This window comes from Elephantulus edwardii, unplaced genomic scaffold (genome assembly GCF_000299155.1).
Source record: "Elephantulus edwardii isolate Elephantulus edwardi_28Jun2011 unplaced genomic scaffold, EleEdw1.0 scaffold00157, whole genome shotgun sequence".
NCBI classification, from domain to species: domain Eukaryota; kingdom Metazoa; phylum Chordata; class Mammalia; order Macroscelidea; family Macroscelididae; genus Elephantulus; species Elephantulus edwardii.
The window spans coordinates 5953132-5970809 of record NW_006399907.1 but is presented as its reverse complement, the minus strand read 5'-3'; the positions used below and the strand labels follow the sequence as shown (position 1 = coordinate 5970809).

At 38.6% G+C, this 17678-nt stretch overlaps 1 protein-coding gene across 2 annotated transcripts in view; it reads left to right on the top strand.

Annotated features, from left to right (window-relative positions):
- Window positions 1-17678, top strand: part of TMTC1 (transmembrane and tetratricopeptide repeat containing 1) — a 477484-nt gene that overhangs the window by 40917 nt on the left and 418889 nt on the right. For both annotated transcript variants that reach the window (XM_006895074.1, XM_006895075.1), the window contains exons 3-5: window positions 753-826; window positions 4388-4564; window positions 9536-9742. In XM_006895074.1, the coding sequence (XP_006895136.1) occupies window positions 753-826; window positions 4388-4564; window positions 9536-9742 (458 nt within the window). The remainder of the gene's footprint in view (window positions 1-752; window positions 827-4387; window positions 4565-9535; window positions 9743-17678) is intronic.

Below are 17678 nucleotides of genomic sequence, written 5' to 3'. Positions count from 1 at the left end.
GGAGCCTTATTTTTTACTATTTCCTTCAAAGCAGCTTGAACTTCTTCCTTCATCACCATAGGCTCTTGCTCAAATGTTATTTCATTAAATTCTTCTGTATCTGCCAATTCCTTTCGATACAATGAGTTATTCTATTCCTTCCATTTTATTTTAATACTTTCTGGATCTTTTAATATTCTGCCTAAAGCATCCTTGATTATAGCCACTCTAGGTTTGAATTTGTTCTTCATTTCCTCGAGCTTAAGAAATCCTGAGCGATCCAGAAAATCCTTTTGATTTTCTGACTCTAGCTCCTCGCACATTTCATTGTAAAATTTGGTTTGTCATTCCATGCTGCCTTTTGGAATCTTCTGTTCAGCTCTTTAGTATCTTGAATTCTTCCTTGTGCTTTGGCTTCTCTATGCTCCATGCAACCTTCAGAGTTTCTTCTGACATACTCCCTTCTATATACTTATTGTTAAATAAATGCAATGAATAGGTGACTTAGTGATTTGAGAGCTGCATTGCTGACTCAAAGGCAGGAATTTCAGATCCCAAAGGTTCTCTAGGGGAGAAACTAGATAGTTTCTGCCTTTCAAAACCCACTGGAAGGTCACCTATGAATAAGATTCAACTTGATGGCAGTGAAAAAGTGGTAGTTATTTATCAGGGTTTGAAAAGAACAATGTATACGATTAATTAGTACAAAAATATGACTTGTTTTGGGAAACTAATTTTCTGAGTTTGTTGTTTGTTTTTTTTTTAACTTTCAGGTGGCTGGAATTGTTGGCAGAGCTGACGTCTTAGCGTGCCTGCTGTTTCTGTTGACTTTTCTCTCCTACAATAGGTAAGTATGACTGTCAGTGCTTCTGTTTGAGTACACTCCTGAAGCCCTGGCATGTTCTCAGAGTGTATCTACCCTATATGTGCACTGGAAACACCTACTTTTGAGGGACAGATAGCCTTCTTAGCTGTGAAATAATTGGTGAGCCTCCCAGGGCCGAGGAATAGGAAAACTTCTCCTCTGATGCTGACTTGCAGTCTGTTCCAGCCATTCTCTGCACCATTGTATAATCTCATACAAAGAAGAATGATCTCTAAGGGTTGGGAAGTCAAGCGCTTGGTTCTCTCATCTCTTCTTTTATTTTCTGACCACAAAGAAATTTTGGAATCTTATCAGTAAGCCAAAATATATTGGATACAGCCCTTATGTTTATATGCCTATGATATATTTAAATTCACCTTAACTTTTTTTATCTTTACCTAGTTTCTCTCTTTTGTGTTCATAATCCTTACCAAAGTAGCTCAGAGCTAAAAATAACAAGGCTGTATGGAAGGGAATGCTACTTTGCCTTGTAGTCTTGCAGGGCTTGTGACACTGAGGTGATTCCATCCACTTTTCATAAAGGGGTGAGTTATGAAGGGGTGAGGTATGAAAGGGCTAAGAACATGACCCTGCAAAGGCAAGACGAGGGGGTGAATCATGACCCAGACGAAAATAGGAGGAAGGGATGAATCTTACTGCCACCCTTTCTGGAAGGATGCCCAGTTAGAAATTTGTCAGCCTGAATCTTTAGATCATTGCCAAATATCTCCACTATATAATCCTGTGAATCCCAGTGGCTCTGTTTGAGAAGCATTATTCTAAACTTGTGAATCTCAGGGAGCTATGGTGGCTTAATGGTACGGAATTGCGCTGCCAGTGCAAAGGTACACAGTTCAAATTCACCAGCTATTCTGTAGGAAGAAGATGGGCCTCCTCCTCCCCTGTGATTAACTGCTGCTGGAAAATGACTCAAAGGCACATTGTATTAACAAGAAGTGGTTCCCAGTCGGGGTTGCCTTTTGTTTCTCTTCCCCTGTTCAGGTACATTTGTCAGTATCTGTTATGCTTTTGGTTGCCATAGTTGGGACAGTAAGAGTAGCATCTCGGGGGTAGAGGTCAAGGTTGTTGAACACTATACAAAGCACAGGCTGGCACATTCAACAGAGTATTTTCTGGCCTCAAAATGACATGAGTTTTAAGATTTTTAAAACCCTGTTTTTAAACCCTTTAGTCTTGGATCAAGAAGGAAATGAGTGGAATATTGTGAAGTGTTAGATTTTTCAGGGACATCTTGTTTTGTTTTAAAGAGAGGAAGCAGTTGGTCTTTTAGCCCTGCCTTTGGGACTTCCCACTATATTTCTGGTTGTCTGAAATAGTGTTGTGAAGATCTTTTTTTTTTTTTTTTAAATGACCAACCAACAAACCAACCAACCAAATTTAGTAATTCATTGTATTTATTTACTGTGGTTTTATAATAAAAGGAATATTCATTTTATTTTGGTGTAAGCATGCTTTCTTGAGATTTTTTGTTTCTATGAAACATCAGATGTGTCCACATCTGTGTTATAATTAACTAGATTGTTGTAGGTTTCCGTTGAGCATGACATTCTCACTTTGAGAAATCTAAAGTATACAGCAGCTTTCTAGAAGAATGCATACCTACTGAAAATTTTGCCTCTAATTTTATGTGGTTATTCCAAACAAAACAAGAAGGGTAAGGTTTCACAACTACTGAAATATTGGCCTTTACTTCAAAGGAATATGAACAGAAATTGTGTGTGGCATCTGCTGAAGGAAACAGTGAGATTTCTAGATATGAGCCCAGTTGTGTTTTGTGGGAATGAAAGAAAGAGACTGTAAAGTTTTGAAGAACCCTGTTGGAAATCATACTAAGGGAAAAAAAAAACCAACAAAACATTTCACTAAGTAAATATTAATAGGAAATAAAATATAAATTAATCTAAAAAACTGTAAAAGAATGCAGCGTGTATAGGGGAGGCTGTGTTTGACCTATACTACTAACTCTACAAGAAGCAGCTCTTTCCATTAACAACGTCCATAATACCAGTCCATTTCCTGCAAGGCCAGATCCACTTTTCCTGCTCCTGCATCATCTTCTGATGCCAAGTATCCCTCCCGGGACTCACTGCTCAATTACTGGATCCACTAATCCATTGCACTGGCTGCACAGAACTCACAGAACTGTATTCGTGTTTATGGCGTTTATTAGAAAAGTTAACAGGTTACAAACAGGATGCAGTTCTTTAGTAAGGACAAATTCTCAAGAATGTTTGCAAGCGCTTTGACTGCCTCACAGTTTTAGGTCATTGTTACAAAGCTCTGTTAGTCCTGTCAATTATGAAATCCCCCCCCCCCTTCTTCTTGTCTCTATTATTAAAGTTAGGGTGAAGGTCTCTTGTTCTGGCTTTGTGGAGGTGTAGTTCCTGGTCAGCTCTTCCTTCCACTGGTTTCTGATTCTCCATTGCTGTCGCTGCTGCTCTAGTGAAGGCCTTGGGCAGAATAGTGCAGGAATTTCTCACTCTGAAGGATATGCTCTGCTTTTTCTTCTTCTTTCTTGCTGGTAGGGAGACTACCATAGTCTACCACTGAACTTGCACAGTTTAAACCTGGTGGGATAGCAAAACTAACCAATCCCATCGTCAATAGTTTCCACATTTCATTCACATGTTCACACCCAGCTGAATGGCAAATTAAAGACAGTAGCTAGGAAAGCCATTTTGAACAAGAAATCCAGTATACCATGAAAAGATCAAAGTTCAAACATCTGTATATAAAGGCATTTTCACTGAAATAATAATGATGTAATAACTTGCGGTTGCTGTGATGCTAAGCATTGTAACACTGATGTGTCAGATGTGATAATGGTTACCCATAGTGGGCAGTGTTTGGTGGAGCTCCCTCATTAAAACAAGCTTGGAAGCAGGAGTGACATCCACTGCTGAAACAGCTTGCTTCTAGAAACTATGAGTGTGGAGAAACGATGGAAGTTAGACAAGTGTTCAGGTCTTTCGTTCATAGGGTTCTTGAGTTGTCTGCGATTCAACAACACCTAACACAAACAATAATAAACATTTGACCTATAAGAAGCCATTTCATTTTCCCAACAATGACTAATCAGTTCACATATGATGAAACTGAAGCACAGATGGATAAATTCACTTGTCCCAGGCAACTCGGCTCCGGAACTCATGTGCATTGTTAAATAGCTTGAGTTATGTGCTTAAAATATTTTCACTCGAAGATCTTTCTGTGTCATCAAGTGTGTGTTTGTGGTAAGATTTTAAATGGCTTTGTGTTGTCTGTTAACATATACCATAATTTTTAACTAAATTCTTTATTGTGGATTATTGTCCTGCTCCATTTCCTAACTGCCCCCCCCCCACAATTATTATGATTTCAAACAATTCTATGATGAACATTTGTGGAAAATTTCTTGCTCAGCTATGTAATTCCTTAGAATAAAATGAAATGGATATTGTATTTTCTCCTTAAAAGGTAGTAAGTATTTCTTTGTAACCCATATTTCTTCCTCGATCAAGAGACTCTCCCTTTGTTTTTTAGGAGTTTGGATCAGTGTTGTGTTGGGGAATGTTTCCCTCCCACGGCTTCTCCCTTCTTCTTGCTGCTCAGTTTGGTTCTGGGGACCTGTGCTATGCTGGTGAAAGAGACAGGCATCACTGTGTTTGGAGTGTGCTTAGTTTATGATCTGTTTTCCCTCGCCCACAAGGAAGATGAATCGTAAGTCATTTTCAAGTTTTCCTGTCAAACAGTTGCGTATACAGAAAGTAATTATGTAGAGCAGTGTTTTTCAGTAAGAAATAAAAAAGCAAAACTTTATGAAGTGTAGTCCTACCTTGGATCCTAGTAGAATGAACATGATTTACTGATGCAAATTCATTTTTTATTTTCAAGTTCTTACATGCTCATAAAACCAACGAGGACTAATTTTTGTATGCGTGGAATTTGGAATGGAGACACATGCATGGTTATTGCAAGTTGAGTTTATATTGCTAGGTTGGTGTGCTTGCATGTTGTTACTGTATGCAGTCCGGTAGATTCTGACTCATTAGAACGGAAAAAAATAATTGACACACAACAAAAAATTTGTAAGTGGTAGTTTTGCTTTGAATCTTTCTTATGGATTGAATAGTGTCACCCCAAAATATGTGTCATCTTGCCTAGGCTTTGTTTCTTAGCTTTATGTGATCTGATATAATTAGTCTATGCATTATAACTCCCAAATTGTGATGCTAGTGAGAGAACATTTGCTCACTTCATTTGTTGTCCCTGAGTTGGAATTGACTTACAGCTGACCCTCCATTGAGTTTTCAGAGGCTGTGAATTGCATATGAAGAGATCTTCATCTTTTTCCCAAAGTGCTGCTGGTAGGTTTGAACCATCAGAGAATTCCCCCTAGGGTTTAGCAGCATACTTTATTATAAGGAATATGCCATGGGAAAGGAAAATTAGAGGCAGTTCTATTAATGAGGGTAGATATAAGTGACAAGATTTAGGTTTTATATTGAGCTCGTCTCTTTTGAGATTTAAAAGAGAGTAAACAAGTGAGCGGGTATTAGGGGACCTCATTGCTCCCAAGAAAATAGAGCGAGGGATGTAGCATGTCCTTTGGACCTGAATTCCCTGCACTAAGAACCTCCTAGACCAGGAGCCAGCGGTCTGTACCAAAGGGGGTGGAACAAGATGACAAGGTGCAGCGTCAGAACCAGGAGACCAGAAAATGGTGCAGCGGGAGTGTAGACCCATGAGTGGAGAGAGCTGAGTGCCCTTGGGCAGGAGACTTGCTGGCAGAGTTGGGTACATTGTCAGTGGAGCTAAAGAGCTTTGTAGAATTGCTCAAGCATGGTAGAGGCCAAGCCAGGCTGTGCCAAAGGGCTGAAGGCTGACAGAAACAGAGGCTGCTTGTAGGCATGGTTGAGAAGCTTCGCTGACTAAAGAGCCATCTCTTGAGTTGATTTTGTAACTTGTAAGTTGAATTGTAACTTGTTACACCAGGACACATTGACATCTCCAAGAAGTGCCTAATCCTTAAAACCGAAGAAAAAAAAAAGACTTTCTCTCAGGACTGATAGAGTCTTCCTTTAGAACTGGCACCTTGGATTCAGATTTCTAGCTTCCTGAATTATGAAGAAATAAGTTTGTGTTAGTTAAAGCCAGCCACATGCCATATTTCTTTGAGTGCAGCCTTAGGTAATAATATCTATATTCAAAGAAATGTTATCCGTTACAACATTGCTCACTTGAAACCTATTTACTTGTTGTAGTAATCATGCTGTTACCTAAGATTTTATGTAGCACCTATTAGAATTACATAAAGGTTCAGTGTAAGTCATCTGACAATAATCATGTATCATATTAAAATTAAAGAACAAGTATTTAGGAGCTCACTTTTATTTATGAAATTTAAAACATAAGAATTTTATCCTATGAATTACAGATGAGTGGCATGACTAAAGTATATTAAAAGTTTAACATAATACTGTGACATTGTTCTCTTCTATCCAGTCACTCACTCACTCACTCACTCACTCACTCACTCATTCCTGTGGAATCAGAATCAATCCATAGCTGACACTCCCTTGGATTTTTGAAGCTGTAGATGGAATGGGAGAAGATTGGCCGTCTTCCTTTTATCAGAGCCATTCACAGATTCAGACTTTCGGAGAGGAATAGCCTTTCAGTTAGCAAAGATGCTCCCTACAAATTAACAGTTTGACACCCTGGCGCTAGATTTTTCTTGTAATTACAAGGCCTGATAGCTTCTGAACTTTTGAAAATATGGCTGGTATATTCTTGTAATGTTCAGATAAAAGCTTTTATCTTAAACAAAATCCTACCTGGTTTTCCTTTCTTTATTCCTTTTTACTTGTTGACATAAAAAAGATAAGAGCAGTGCAATTGAATAGCAACAAGCTGAGGTAAGTTATTAAATTCTGATCACCTTCTTGCCTGGGCATGCGATACTTGGAGACAATTTAAATAGAATTTAGTGCTCTGTTAGCTCTCTCTGGATCACAGGGGCCTGCAAAAGGAAGGATTCCAGTTATCACTTAGACCCAAGCTCCTGCCAAGAATACTGTGAACTTGAAAAACTTCCTTTGACTTAAACAAGAATTCCTTTTCTCTCTTCACTCTCAGCCAATGGTAGTGATTGAATTGCCAGCCTTCATTAAAGAGCAGGCTGTAAGCATCCCACTCTCCTTGTACTTGCTTTCCAGCTTCTTTCTGCTCTACCTCACCTGCAGCCGAAGGATGTGACAGCTGACTGCAGATGCTTTCCATCCATCCAGAGCTGTTTTAATGTCATTCCTTAAGTCCTGTCCCCTGTGGTCCTGTGACTCTCCAGCCCGTACTGCTTTTTTGCCTCTTCATCTGGTTACTACTGTTGAACAGCCTCTTTTCAAGGGAAGAATGATTTATTTTTTCCCCTACGTACAGTAATCTCTCTTGGACATTATAATAAACTATTAGAAATTCTTTGGGAGGAATAATAGTCTTAATAGGTAGCATGGAAGTCTCACAGCTCATACTTTATGTATCTTTTTATTACTTTTCATTACTTCCTTCGTATTTTTATCCACAATTCAACACATACTTACAGTGTACCTTTCTCAGAACAAGACAAATATGACTACTTCAACTGAAGACTTGAGACCTAAACAAGTATTGGAGGGTCAGTGAAGGAGAGGAAAGCCCCCAACGAGATGGGCTGACACTGTGACCTCAGCAATGGGCTTTAGTGTCTCATATATAATGATGAGGATGGCACAGGATAGGTCAGGTTTCAGAATGGCTGTTTAAAGGGTTACTATAAGTTGAACTCAGCTTGACGGCACCTAATAATAACAACAACACAAGTAATCATGTGGATAATTGATGACAATTGTAAAAGTGCTTTGAAGTACCCAGACCCATAGGTATAGGTTGGAAAAGACTAAATAACAAAGAGAGCTGGTCAGGTAACAATTGATATCTCTGGAGGACTGGTGGTTACCTGGTGACGTGCCACATCATTTATAGCTATTCAGTCATTTGATACTCACAGTTCCATAAGGTAGGGGATTTTGGTTTTCTTGTTTTACAGAGGAGGAAGTTGAGGCTTAGAGGGGAATTAGTGCATGCAGCAATGAGTAAAAGATAGAACCAGGATTTTGATTCTGTGTCTTTGCAACTCCATAAGCGTCCCAGCAGCTGTGGACTTCACTGTCTCCATTGGCAGGAACGCAGGATGCTCAGAACATCTGCTGCCTAGATGCTTGCTTGTGTCATGAGCAAGTTTTGCCAGCTAAGCTGTTAGAAGTGTTTTGACATCTTTGGCCTCTTTGAAATCCTCACCACACAGTGTCTATTTTTGCCAGTGTAATATGTGTATGTGCACTCACACACACACAAACATGCACTTGTACAATTGCCCACAGCTCTTGAAATCCATTTCCCCTACCTCATCTGCTGATTTATAATAAGAATCTCAGTACTGTATGATTCTTGTGATCATCTCTTTTCTGATTTTGGTAGCAGGAATGCAATAATAACAGATAAAAATGTTAGAAGCCCTTTTCTGTGTGAAGATCATTTTATTCTCAAATTGTGTGATTGAGACACGTGAATGGAGTGGCATTTATTTTATCTGAGGTTACTGCGTAGTAAAAAGTTTTCAGTGAAATATTGGCTCGTAAAAGTTAACTTTGTTTTATTCCTTCTTTCTTAAAAATTATCACATAATTTCTAACAGAAAAAAGAACTTTCTCGTCCCTCTTTCACCATAGAAGTAGTCAAAATCCTCGATTTGGTGTCCTTCCCTTCTCTGTGTGTGTGTGTGGTATTCATTTATGTGTATAAAAATTTGTTGCTGTCAAGTTGGAACCACCCCCTAGCTGCCCCTCTGGTGGGTTTTCAGAGACTGTATATTGCACAGGAGGAAGGCTGTCCACTGTTTTCCCATAGGGCACCTGGTGAATTTGAACTGCCTTTGAGTTGGCTTCACAGCTTCTTCCCCACTAGGCCATTAGAGTTCATATGTATAGGCTAGTGCTATCCTTCTGGATTTGGGATTTAGATTCTTTTTTTACAGATTTTTCTGTTGTCCACTCTGCTGTCCTGAAATTTGTGTACATGTGTTTTTAAGCACCTTGACAGGGATTCTCTAGGCACAAGCATAGACATGGGGTTGCTGGGATGAAGGGCAGATGATTGTTTTCAGGGCCGCGCATTGAGACATTGCTTTGGGCAGTGAATGGGACTCCCTGCCCCCTACATTCTCACTGTCTGTCACTTAGAAGTTTGACACTTTTAAATGTTGTGCTGAGCTCATGGTTTTGAATTTTACCTTATCTGAATACACTGAGCTTCAAAGAGCAGTCTACAAAATCATAATAATGCAAACACCAAGTACCACCTGAACCAAACATTCCAAGATGAATATAGATGGAGAATGAGGGCTAAGTATGTGGTGTTGGGACCGAGTCCTTGTTTTCTGTTGTAGAAGGTCAGTGCAATGAGGATTAAAATTGAAAAAAACCAGTAAACAATAATTTAATTATACTGTTTTAAAAATATGGTGATAAATACCCAGCACAAAAGAGCTACAAGACTTAACAATGGCTGTTTGCTTATGAGGAGTGACACTTGTTTCTTACGTTAAGCCTTGTCAGTATGTTTACCTTTGTCTCTTTTCATTCTTCCTATAAATAGAAGCAATGGTATCATCCATCAGTGCAGCCTCCAGCAGCATGGGAGCCCCCAGCCCTCCTCACTGCCTGTGCATGCTCACAGGGAGAATGGGAAGCAGCAGCGGTTCCCACACAAAGGAGCTTGGAGTGCCTGCCACTCTTCACTGCCACCAGAGCCCAAGACCAGTGGGTTCCCGGTGTCTTCAGGAGCAGTGTGGTCCCTGATGAGGTATGGACGGGGCTCCTTGTTGGTGTGTGTTTTTAATGCTCATTGAGTGTTGACTGGGATGTGATGCATTGGGCCATTTGTTGGTAACTTTGCTTGCTTCATCTTTCCCTCCTTTCTTCCCTGACTTAGATTGGGTAAGAAAAAGTCAGCTAGGAGATGCAAGGAGAAGCCCTGCTGTCTGTGGACCTTTGGAAGCAGGAGAGTGAGGTGTGAGTCTGTGATGCCTCAATTAATAAAAGCAAACATCTTAGTGCCTCGCTGGTGAAGGAGCCATGGGCATCGCTGGTTTAATGGGGGAGGAAAGCTATCTTTATTCTTTACTTCATCCTATTTCACCTATGTTTGATTTAAGTTTAAAGCTGCATAAGTATGGATGGAAACTCAGGCAGCGCTTCCTCTTAGTCATGTTTTTGAAGATGCAGAAGAATACTTTTAGAGTCTGGGATTTTCTGGAGCCCTTTTAAGCCTTGGTATTTTCTTGTTTTTCAGTGCTTAGATGTGAAAATTAACATAGCGTTATTAGCACAAGTAGATACTTCCTAAATTAGGTTGCATCTAAATAGCTCAAGCCATGAGCAAGTCAGAATTTAATAAATATGGAAATTCTATTCCTAGTATTAGCACTTTACCACTTCAGATAGCTGTTTTTATTTTCTCTAGTCCATTAAAACTCCTTTTTTCCTCTAAGTCTTTGTTTCCAGTTAATTCCTCTTTAGCCATTTTAATCATTTACTCATCAGCATATGTTGAATCCTCGTGGTTAGCTCAGTGGGTAATTCAGGATTGGTGGTTCAAACCCACCAGCTACTCAGCAGGAGAAGGAGGTGGCAGTCTGCTTCTGTGCAGATTCAGTCTCTGAAATAGAGGGCAGTTCCATTTATTATATAGAGTTTGCTGTGAGTTGCAGTAAACTCAGTGGAAATGGGTTTACCGTGTGCCAGACATAGAAATTCTAGGTCCTCAGGTGTCCTAGTGCAGAAGAAAGACAATGATTCCACTCGTGTGTAGTTGTGCTGCCACCGTAATGGTATGCACTTCCAGTCCACCTGCAGCTCTGTGGGAGAAACATGGGCAGTCTCTTCCTGTGTGATTCACTATCTGTGAAAACTCATTGGAGGGTCAATTCTGACTAGATGATGCACAACAACAGCAAAGTTAGTAGAGGAAGATAGACCTTATATTATAAACAAATGAATGAACATTCAGGAATTCTGAGCAAAGTGAAATAGGATGCAATGGAGAGTGATGTAGTGTTCCTGGGGAATTTGGTGAGTAGTGTGGGGAGGTCCTCTTAGAATATGAGATCTAAAGTGGGATTTACTTGACGGAGGATCCAGCCTTGCAGGAAACTATGAAAGTACTCCAGGGTTGAGAGGGATGAGCTCGCAGGCAATGGAAGTTATTGAGGTAAGGACTGGGGATGGGAGTGGGAGTGGGTGGGACCTGGATAATGTAGAGTTTCCTATTAGTTTTTAGAATTCAGGTTTGCATTTTACCTGGTGACATGGGAATACATTGAAGTTTGATTCTTTTTTGTTTTGAGGTTTTTTTCTTTAGGTGTGGAACAGACACAATCGCATTTGTTTTGTCACTGTGCACTACTTCTGTGTGGTATGTGATGACATCATTAAGGTACAAGAGTGAAATGAGGAGAAGGTTTGGGGAATTCTCCTGACAGCCTGCTGCAGGATTTGAATTCTTCCTGTCTTTTCTGGGGTCCTTTCCCACTCTTCCCTTTTCTTTCTTTTTCACTTTAACTTTTCATGGCCCACTTTTCAATAGTTATGCCTCTCTCTTATTGCCTTAATAAACTTTTTCCACTAATTTTGCTTAAAAATATAGAAACTAAAAGTTCTTAGCTGAGAGTGATAACAGTAGAGCTGAAGAAATGGAAATGCATTTTGAATACAGATCCAACAGGAATGGCTGCTACTTGAGTTTAGGGATGAAAGAAAGGGAGGAAATAGAAATTTTAGGTTTGTGCTTTAAGTAGTTGGGAAAGTAGGCAGAAATTGAACAATTAGATGCTAACTAAAAGTCAACAGTTTGAACTTACCAAAGTGTTCTGTGTAAGAACGCTGCGACAGTTGCATTTCATAAAGATTAAATACAGCCTTGGAAACCCTATGGATAAGTGGTTCTTCTCTGTCTTACAAGGGCACTATGCACCTGGCAAAAGGTTTGGTTTGAGTTCAATGCCAAGATTGGAGCTTAGGCTTCATAGCTCCTAAGTCTTTTCTTTTGTCATTTGCCGTGCTGTACAGTCCAGAGCTCTGGCTAGAGACTTTAGGAAGGGAGAGAGCGTTGTTTGCAGAGGTTCCCGTTTGAACTATCAGAGATGTTTTTGGATCAACTGAGGCATCTTTCAGTTTCCTTCAGTATACTCTGATTTTGTTTTCTTTTAACCACAAGTCCTATTTTAGAGAAGTAACTACATGTCTCCAGCAGTGTAAGTACTGTTGAGATAGAGTCAGGTTTTTAGTAGGTTAACATTTTTGTGCTCACAAAGGATAACCTTCCCTCCTTAGAAAGGAAGATTATCTTGTAATTGCCCTTTTTGGAAAATAAGTCATATATTTGCAAGTACATTTAATTATTCTTTGAAACAGATAAACTGTTTCTGAAAACGATGTCTTTTTTCCAGAATGTATTTGAGTAAAGCAGATTAAAGTTCAGATGAAGCAATATAGTTCTAATATTTAAGAGCTCTGACTTTACAGAGAAGGATCTGGGTTTAAAGTGTGACTATCCTTCTTACTTGGTCCTGAGGCAAGCTGTTTAATCTCTGAGACTTGTTTTTTTTTGTTTTTTGAAAGAATGAAATAATAGTATCCCTTTCTTCTGAGACAAGTTGTCATGAACAAAAGGGATCGTACTTGTAATAAGCATGTAAATCAGTGTCTAAATTTATTAATGTCCTAATTTATTAGGTAGAATAATACTAACTAGTTACTATTACTTCAGAATTATTATGCTTGTGTGGATTTCTGAGCACCAGGGTGCGTTATTAAGATAGTAGGTCTGCATTATATAGGTTGGAGTGAATCTATCCAAGATATTGTTAGTGAATTGTTTTTCTCCTCCTGCATTTTGAGGTAAGCACATATTTGTAATACATTCATTGATAACAGACTGACAAATAGTGGGCTGAATGCTAACAGGTAAGAATACTGTGTTTTTTTAAAAAAAATTCTGATTTATTTACAAAGTTTAAATACATTGTTTTTCATAAAAGATCCTCCCCATTTCCTTCACCCCACCCACTCATCGAATTGTGCAAGCCTATGATTAACACCCACCCCTCTTCCATCCTCACCCCTGTATTTCCATCCTCTCTCCCACCTTAGATCTTCATCCTTATTCTACAACAATGGTTTTACACAGTATTTGTCTTTGTAGGACTGCGTTAGTTCACGCAGCAGAATGCTTTCCTGTCCCTCCCAAGTTAGGTAGTAATTTACAAAATGATTGCTCCTGCGTGCTGCGTAGTATTCCATTTGTGAATGTACCACAACTTCTCAATTTATTTGATTGTGGTTGGACATCTGTGCTATTTGCAAGTTCTTGCAATGGTGAATAATGCTGCTATGAACATTGGTGTACAAGTTTCCATTTGAGCCTCAGTTCTCATGTTCTTGGAGTATATTCCAAGCAGAAAACCTACTGACAGGGAAAAACATTTGGCAATACCATTTCAGACCAGAGTCTCATAATGAAAGTTTATAGAATATTCCTGGGCCTCCACAAGAAAAAGTCTGATAACCCAATTAGAAAATTGGCATAAGACATGGAAAGAATTGTCACAGAGGAAGAGATTCAAATGGCAAAAAGACATATGAAGAAATACTCCAAATCCCTGGCAATAAGAGAGATGCAAATAAAAAACACAATGAGATACCATCTTAGTCCAGTGGCAGGGGCAAAGTTTAACAGGGCAGCAAGTAATAAATGTTGAAGAGGTTGTGGTGAGATAGGAACTCTGGTACATTGTTGGTGAGATTGTACAACGGGGCAACCAGTCCAGTTTGGCACTTCTTCAGAAAGCAGAACATAAAAAAATTCTCTTTTAAAAAATTGCCAAACATAGGGAAAAATAACTTCCTACTGCAAGTCATGTATTTAATTGATTTTTTAAAAAACGTGTCATTTAGTGATTGGCTTAGGGATGAAAAGTACAGAGGGAAACCTGGGATTGAAAATATATACTCTAGAACTGGATACTTTTAACTGATAGTTATCTTTTCTTGAATTATTTCATATGATGTGAGAAATAGTTTATATAGACTCTTCTTCCTGTACTTCTTGATACATCAGAATCATGCCCACATGGAGACAGACACCTTTCCTTTCACACTAGAAAGCTCAGTGACTTCTACATAAAGATTTAGTTTCATTGCTGGTGTATTGTCAGTCTTCCTTTGATTTTTGTAATTTACATGATTGGACCTCATATGCATTGAAGATCATACCTGCTCACTAATTTTGTAGTGAGCCACCCTTTTGTTCTCTCACTTTGGAGGGTCAATCATGGATCATTTAGTCATTAAACAGTATTTACTGAGCACCTACTCTGTACTGGCACTAATTTAGGTCCTAGGGATTTGACCAAACAAAGAAAAAGTCCTGCCCTTTGGGGACTTTGCTGGTTTGTGATCATAATGGTTTCACTTAAATGGTCTGTCTCTCTTTTTAAATGAGACAGTCGTTTAGATTCTCACTTTAGTGGAAATGTAAATTTTCACATTAGAGGATCTTAAAAGTCTTTCTTAGAACTACCTTTCACACAGGTGTGCAAATCAAGAGGTTAAAACAGATTTGGCAATAGAGGATAATTTGGCAATAAAGTGAAATTATAAGATAATTAGGAAAGCAAATCAGTATTTTGACCTTTACTGATGGAATGAGTAACCAATCTTTTAAGTATCAGCTTAGTGTTTTATTTCTATAGACCTTGCATTGAATTCTTTTTCCCCAAAGTAAGAAGTGCTACACAAATTAAACCATTAAGGATGAATTTTGAACTTTTATTCAACACACATGATACTATGAGTAGAACAAATGTGTTTCAGGTCATTATTATGGCCTCATATCAACTATAAGGGAAACTTAGTGAAGTGGGATTTGCAAGTTACAGAAAAAATGTCTGTTTGAAAGTCTGGATTATTTTATATCTAGTTCCTTTTCTTTCACTTCCATTTTACACACTTTTCCCATTGATTGATCTCAAATGGGATATTTTCATTTTATTCACCTGCTGCTTTAAAAAATTCAATGACTAGATAAATGAAGTGTGGACTCTAAGCAGTTAAAAGTAAGGATAATGGGTTCATATTTGTTTAATAAATTCCTCCTTTACTGTAAAAGTATCTTAATGAAAGTGTAATTCTAAATTATACTTGCACATTAAAAACACAAACTGGCTCATTAAAGTATATATTAACTAAAATTTCTTTTTCAAGAGTCTTTATAAATACTTTAAGTTGCCCCACATAGTTTTTGTTACTTCATTTAATCCATTATCTTTTTTCAATGATGAAATTAAAAGACAAATTGCGTTGGGAAAGTCTCCTGTCAGAGACCTCTCCAAAGTACTGAAGAGCAAAAATGTCAGTCTGGAGACTAAGGCGTGCCTGATCCAGGACATAGTCTTTGCGATTCCTTGCTATGCATCAGAGAGCTGAACAGTAACTAGGGATGACAGAAAGAGAATTAACATCTTTGATCTTTGGTGCTGGAGAAGAGTATTGAATATACCATGGACTGCTAGAACAAACAGGTTCGTCCTAGAGAAGTTGAGACCAGGCTGCTTCTTGGAGGCAAGGATTCTATAGCTTCATCTGACCTACTTTGGACATGTTGCATGGTGAGACCAGTCCTTGGAGAGCAATGTTGTGCTTGGGAGGGTGGTGCAACAGTGCAAGAGAGAAAGACCCTTGATAAGATGGATTGATTCAGTGACTGGGGTAATGGAGGTGGGTGTGTCAGAGACAGTGAGATTGGCACAGGATAGAGCTGAGTTTATGGCTATTGTACATGTGGTCCCTATGAGTCGCAGGTGACCTGTTGCACATGACAACAACAACAACAACAACAACAACAACAACGAGGCTATGTTTTGCTATGTAATTATCTTTTGATGGGGCAAATACTTTAGATGTAGTTTTTGGATGGTTGCGTCCAAACCTCTGTGAGTTCTTTCGGGGAAGTAGAAATACTCTGGTTGTGGTTACAAAAGCAATAGCTTCTAGGCTGCTTTCCCACTCCCCCTTTTTTTTTAAAAAAAAAATTAATGGTATCAGCCAAACCAGTTATGTGACTCTAATTTAAATAATTTATTATTAACCAACTATATAATTGTTTATGCCCACAATCCTATTATTTGGGCACATTTCCAAATGATATTTTCTTATGATCTTTGTTCCAGGTTTTAACATAGTACACTGATTGCTCTTTCTTAAAGTGTTCTCACAATAGCTTATGCTAATTCTTTGTGCTGTTGGTGTTACTGCAGTAGTCTAGACACAGCCAGTGGATGGCAAGGTACTGGAAAAGGAAGGTGTTTAATTTTGCAGGCTATTATCTTCCTGTGGAGAAGGAAATATTTCACCAGAGAGGGTGACCAGATGGTATTGTTTTGGTATAGGAGAGACAGAAAGGGTAGGGCCCAGTGGGAAACTTCCTTAAAAAATAAACAACTGATGTTATCAGTTTGATGTTGCCAGGTTACTTAATTATGAACTGCATCACTTAGAAGAGTGTCTGAGAATTACGACATTAATTGAACAGTTGTGCTATTAATGATTTTTTTGGTATGGATTGATTTACTCAAGTTACACCCCAGCTGCTTTTATAGTAATTTCTCTCAAATACAGAATTTGGTAGAAAAGTGTTCATTTTTGTGAATAGAGAAGTTGATGAAATGTTTGAGGGTTCCCCACCTTCATTTTTTGATCTTTCCCTATGTCTTAACCATTAGATGAAATTGTTATTCCCTCTGCACCAGACCTGGAGATTATGGGAGAGCGGAGCTTACTTTGACGAGTTGATGTGAGAGCTTCTTGAAATCCGCGTTGGTGCTTACATTGAGCTCGGCACTGAAATGGATCCTTACAATAAAATTTTTTGGCCTCATTCAGAAGTTAACACTAAAACCTTCTTCCAAATAAATCACATATTAAGGAGACAAAATCCCTTGTAATTTATGGATAGCAGTTGGTTGAGTTCCTAACTGCTGACAGTCCTTTAATCAAGTTCCTCTTAATCTTGATTGGGTACTGATTCTTGGCAATCTCTGATCCTCTGTGAATTCCATTCAGTGGATGATGAGTTCTTTCCATTTGCAGAGTATAGCAATCAGACTTAGGCATCTGTTTTTCAACTGGACTCACAGGGGCAGATATGAAGAGAAAAAGCTACTCAAATGTAGGCATTTCTGGTTGGCCTGCAGTTCTGTCAAGGCTTTGGGATAGCCTCCAGCAGTTACCTCTGGCCCATGCAGTTGAAAGTGTGACAGTTGTGACTTCAGGGGCACCAAACAGCTCTTCCGTTTGTACAGCTCATAGGATAAATATGCAGACTTTCCTTGTTCAGCCAGTGCTATTAATGGCCAGTTTTAAATATTTTTCTGCCTTTCTCTGTTTTATTGTAGCTTGCTGAGAAGTTGGTGTAACAATAAAAAAAGTGGTATCAGTTCTTGTTAACATTATAAGCACTCAGTGTATATATGAATAATCCTTTCATAAGAATGTTATTCTACACCAAAAAGTAGTTCATTGTGGTTTCTGATAATTTGGCAGGATTACATTTGTTGCTCTCAAAATTGTCTGGCACATCTTTTCATCTGGGATTATAGTTTATGGATGGAATGTGATACTATTTTAGCAGTAAATTGTGCTTCAAAGAGTATTTTTTTTAACCTTTTAAAAAAATGTTTCAT